At 42.6% G+C, this 5,759-nt stretch overlaps 1 protein-coding gene across 1 annotated transcript; it reads right to left on the reverse strand.

Moving 5' to 3' along the window:
* Positions 1 to 3,973: 3,973 nt before the first annotated feature.
* On the reverse strand, positions 3,974 to 5,758 carry LOC107106442 (potassium voltage-gated channel subfamily A member 3-like). The gene has a single exon (XM_015406589.1). The coding sequence runs from the start codon at positions 5,756 to 5,758 to the stop codon at positions 3,974 to 3,976; it is 1,785 nt and encodes a 594-aa protein (XP_015262075.1).
* Position 5,759: the final 1 nt, after the last annotated feature.

A 5,759-nucleotide genomic window follows, 5' to 3' on the forward strand; every position in this document is an offset into this window, starting at 1 on the left:
TGAAGGAGCTCCATGCCATATGTCCTGATATATGATATTTGTGTTTCCTGGCTGAGTCTTGCAGGTAAACTACATGTTACATGGAAGGACTGCCAATTTCTTTGAGACAGCGGTGAGATACGACTGTGTAACGCACTCACTCTGCACTGTTGTTCTAATCAAAACAGTCACTAGAGTGCTGCTTGTTCTAAAGGGAAAATAGTATGGATATAAACAGACCAGCTGGGTGTGTGTGAGGTTTTACCAGAAATAAAAGCAGCCCAATAGGTGTCATAATTCATCCCCTATGCTTTTTTCCCCCTGATAAAACCTCACCCCTCCAAAGAAACTGGCAGCCCCACTATGGCTCCATTTCAGTTAACAAATAAAGCCAGAATATTCAGCCATGGATGTCCTGCTTAATGTATATTTTGGCTTTATATCTTCCTCATCCTACCCTCCACTATGGCTGCCAGAGTACAGAGGGAGGAGGTGGGAACTTTTGTCTTGAGCTCTCCGTTTAGTTCAGAGGACATGTTCTTAACATGCCATCTTTTTTGGAAGCAAAATATTAGACCATCATAATGGATAAAACTGATCCCTGAGTGAGCACAGGATTCTGACCAAGACCCACTTTTCCTCTGCTATGCTCTTGCAATGGTGGTAACTTCAAGGGTATTGCTCACTCCTTTGGTCTATAGGAGTGGGTGGGCCCGATCAGGTGTCCACGGCATTTTTTAATGGCTGCATTCAGCTCTAAAAGGGTGTCAGCAGCCATGGTTCTGACTCAATGAACACCATAATGTCTAGTTTGGCCCTCAGGGATTGGATTACTCTGCGTTGCTCTGGAAGAAGATTTGCCAGAAACCCTTTGAGCTTCTGATTATGTTATATATAATTTTAAATGTTTCAAGGAATTGCTTCCCATTTATTGTTTGTTGTCATTTACTGTAACAGCTTTTGGGCAATGTCTATAGAGTATAAATTCAATAATAATGGTAAACAACACAGTAACAGAGCAACTAGTTTGAAAGTCTTTGCCTTCTTTGTATTTTGTACACATGCTACTAAAGAGAAAGAACCTATTTAGTAGCACCATCTTTAGATTATTTTGAAAATCTATGACATCATTTTCTGTTGATACACTATACACTATAACCATCTACAGCCTTCCTAAACACACATCACACACAATGGTTAGGAAGTCATTATTTAGAAACAAACCACTAACACAGTATCTCCCTCCCACTCCTCATAGAGAAAGCCTTACATTCAAGCTTGCAAAGGCCTCACACACCTGAAATGGAGTTGGATCCCAGTCAATAATATGCTACGTATATCAAAAATCAATTATATTAGTATACTACTAAAGCAAGAAAACAACATTCCTATAGCATTTTCCCCACTTCTTATCCACAGTCTCTTATAACAAAGTACAATTCCAGCATAGACAGTTACTATGACCCATGCCAACACCACAGCGCTGCACCCCACAGATACTAATTAGACTGCTGGTGGAAATTACATGTTTCAGTTTCAGCTGCATATAGTGCCATAAATAGTTAAGGAATGGCCAAATGTGTATTGACTGAAAATTAAAATAGATATGCATGTTTAATTGTATCTAGAAAAATCCCCTCCATATATTATTTTATGCCCCTTGAATTAAAATTATGATCTATCTGAAAACTCTGGCTCTTAGTACAAGAAATATACAGAAGTTGCAGATAAAACTTTTTCTCACTCAATCACTACTATATTTTGTTTAAACCAGAAGTACAAACCACCACCCCTCAAACTACTGAACCTCCTGTATCACTCTGTCCACACTGACAGATGTGTCATGCATCTTCCTTCAACAGTATTTAAGGAGGAGTGTAAACGCCTTGGCTGAATTAGGGTCTCACTGTTGAAAAGATTCACTAACTTGCATCTCCACAGGTCTTAAGGTCTAATATTCATTTACATTAAAAAAAGGATTTTACCAAAAGTACCAGTAAATAACATTGCAGATCATTCTAATTGTCATTAAGATACATCCTGTTATTTACCTCCTAAAAATACAGTAATCCTAAAAACAGGTACTTCAGGAGCCACCTGTACCAGAAATCAATGGCATTGCTTTGGAAAATCTAAAATGGAAATCAACAGAATTATTTCCAGAGCAAGTGACTTGGGGAGAACAAGTAAAAGTGATTTTAAAATTAAATAATATCAAATTAAAATGAATTTAGAACATAAGTCTCAAAAATGGAATGTTTCAACATTATAATTCTTTCTTACTCAAAATATTAAGATATCTATACATATTTAAGGTCAACTGTTGTTGCAGCACAATATAGCTCACCTGGGTTTGTCTGATATTCCACAGCCCCAGATGGATAGGTTGGAGAAAATGAGTATACACTTCCCAGAAGATTTTAAGTATTTCTCACCCTTAATGTTTATAGTCCATCTGTATTTATTTCCCCAATTTGCATCACTTTGTAAGAAATGCTTGGTCTTGCTCTTCAATGCTATATGCATTTTGAAAGTGGAACTGTAATTTGTTTCAGGAGGGATATTTTGTGTAAAACTGGGTCACGCTCTATGAATTAATGTATGGTTTAGTCTGAAAGAAGCAGACATGGGGTCATCTTTTTCAGTCTTCTGCACAGATGTGTCGGTAGCATCTACAAAAATTTCTCCATTTTCAACAATTAGGCATCAAACTGGCTGGAAAAGAGACTTGGAAGCTTGTTTCATTTACAGAGTAGGTATTTTGATCCTATCACAATGTGAAGAACAATTGAAACCGTTCCATGTTCTCTCTTTTCTTCTTGATTCTGTAGGCACCAGAACTCTGAGAATTTTGCATATCTTAAAAATAGTGCATAAAGAATAATGCCTAGTTTCCACACCTAAATCTCTCAGGGATTAATTCTGTGTGTGTGCTTTATGAGAGCAGCGGCTTTTCTGTGGAATCACAGAAGTTGGAACCATCTGGAATGGTTACTATAGCAACAGCAAAGGACGGGGAGAGAAGGGATGGATGCCATGACAACCTCTGGGAGTTTCCCAGGAAACCAAAGTTGCTATGGAAACTCCATCACTCAGGTCCAAATTAGTAACTTCCGCTGCAAGGCGTGTTTGCCACTTTAATCTTCTTGTGATAGATGCAGCCGCTTATCTTAAATGCATTCAAAATGGATGGCAATATCCCCTTTGTTTCTAAGGTTCTGATGGGTTTTGATTGCGGCTTCAGTCACTGCAAAAAGCCCATCACTGATTCATTAGAAGCCTAAACATTCCTAATATGTAGAACAACAAGTGCTCAGGATACTATTTTGTGTGTCAGTTGTTTAGCCTTGTGATATAAGAAGTATATTCCACTATACCATACAGCTAGGATTTCAGATTCAATGAAACAATTCTATGGGTTTGAGGACTGAAGAAATCCTGAGTCATAATGAAGACTTTTCTTTCATATCAAAAGGATTACTCCCATATCTAGGACAGATTTGAATTCCACACAAGCTCTAACCTGGCATAAAGTCATCAAGATTGTACCAGTACCAGGCATCATTTTGCAATGTAGTGGCAGAGATGCTTTGTGAAATTAAATAACTATAATTTTTGCTGTCTGTAACATGGCTACATGGGCTTTTCCTTTCACTTCATCACCTGCAAGTGCATATATGTAAGGAAACGAAAATCAGCAACATAGTTGCTCTTTGCAAAATCAGACAAGAAGCATGTTCCCCAACAAAACTCAAAGGCCCTGTAACAAACATAACACAGAACAAAAACCTGTTTCGGGATGGAGCAGCCCATTCTTCTTTGTGTCCTTCTTAAAGTCTGCTTCTAAAACTCTTCACATTTGCTCTTCAGAAAGAAGGATCAGAAAAGTACATGTATTAAACAGGAGCACAAAGATTAACGATGGTGCATGTTCCTCACAATACTGATTACACAGACCTCCTGTAATATTTTTACATACCCTTGAAGGCTATCTTTAAACATCTGTAAAAATCTTCTTAATGTTCACACAGTTGGGATTGTTTGTGGCTGTGCAATTGCCTGTTTTAAAAGCAGCCTGTTTGAATGCACTGTTACTGATGCCTCCCTCTTCTATCACCATGTACTCTGACTTGCTGAATGTGGAATTGCTACGAGCTTTCCTCAGTTCCTCAGTGGAGGAGAGGTGCTGGCAGCTTCCTACATGCATGTATTGGGCTTGTTCTTCACCTTCTGTTTCCCGGTGATAAAAGTAGTTGAAGTTGGATACTATGACGGGCACTGGCAAAGCAATGGTCAGCACCCCAGCTATGGCACAGAGAGACCCAACTATTTTGCCTCCAATAGTGACTGGGTGCATGTCCCCATAACCCACTGTAGTCATAGTCACTACAGCCCACCAAAAGGCATCAGGAATACTGCTGAAACTTGAGGTGGGATCGTCAGCCTCTGCAAAGTAGACCGCACTAGAAAATAGGATAACTCCAATGAAGAGGAAGAAAATAAGCAAGCCCAGCTCCCTCATGCTGGCCTTGAGAGTTTGCCCCAAGATCTGCAGTCCCTTGGAGTGCCGAGAAAGCTTGAATATCCGGAAGACTCTGACAAGTCGAATGACTCTGAGAATGGCCAGGGACATCGCCTGTTGGCCATTCCCCTGCCTCTCAGCCAACTCAGTCCCCAGAGTGATGAAATAAGGTATAATAGCCACAATGTCAATTATGTTCATAATGTTCTTAGAGAAAGTGGGCTTACTGGGACAGGCAAAGAAGCGGACAAGCAACTCAAAAGAGAACCAGATAATGCACAAAGTCTCAACCACAAAAAAGGGATCGGTGAAAGATGACACCATGGAGGCTGTTGAGGAAGAAGAATTTGTGAAGATATCTGCCACAAAAGGACCACCACCAGTCCCAACGGTAGCTTCATAGTCACGGTCATCTCTGAACTCAGGCAAGGTTTCAAGGCAGAAAATAACAATGGAGATGAGGATAACCAGTACTGATACAATAGCAATGCCCCGGGCTGGTCCAGAACTCTCTGGGTACTCAAAGAGGAGCCACACCTGGCGCTGGAACTCCTTTTCAGGTAGAGGTCTCTGCTCCTCGCGAATGAAACCTTCGTCTTCTCGGAATTTTTCCATAGCTTCCTCTCCCAGTTGATAGAAACGAATCTCTTCTGAGAAGATGTCAATGGGTACATTGACAGGGCGCCGGATACGGCCTCCAGACTGGTAGTAGTAGAGGATGGCATCGAAGCTGGGGCGATTGCGGTCAAAGAAATATTCATTTCGAAGGGGGTCAAAGTACCGCATCCTCTTGCGGGGGTCCCCCAGCAGTGTCTCAGGGAACTGGGCAAGTGTCTTGAGTTGGGTCTCAAAGCGGAGACCGGAGATATTGATCACCACTCGCTCGCAACACTCGTGCTCTCCATCGCCACCGCTGCCCACTTGGTGATGCGCAGGGGGAGGTAAGGTGTGCGCCATGGGGTGGTCATAGCGCTCCCCTCCCAGCAGGGCGTGGGGGTGCTGGGACTCTTCGAGCAGAGGGTCTTCTCCTCCCACCCCCGTCATGCCCCGCTCCAGCTCCCCCTCCTCCTCCTCCTCCTCTTCGTCCTCCTGCCTGTGCTGAGGGCCGGCGAGGGCGCCCTCGGGGAAGAGCTGCTCGCTGTAGCCCAGGTTGTGGTGGCTGCTCCCCACTATGCCGCCGCCGCCGCCGCCGCCGCCGCCGTGCCTGCCGGAGGACGGGGCGGCCGGAGAGCGCAGCAGGCTCAGGGGCTCGTCCATC

This window comes from Gekko japonicus, unplaced genomic scaffold (assembly GCF_001447785.1).
Source record: "Gekko japonicus isolate JY-2015 unplaced genomic scaffold, Gekko_japonicus_V1.1 scaffold115, whole genome shotgun sequence".
NCBI classification, from domain to species: Eukaryota; Metazoa; Chordata; class Lepidosauria; order Squamata; family Gekkonidae; genus Gekko; species Gekko japonicus.

Coding starts and splice junctions, on each gene's coding strand:
- LOC107106442 (XM_015406589.1), bottom strand. CDS start 5,758: ATGGACGAGCCCCTGAGCCTGCTGCGCTCTCCGGCCGCCCCGTCCTCC.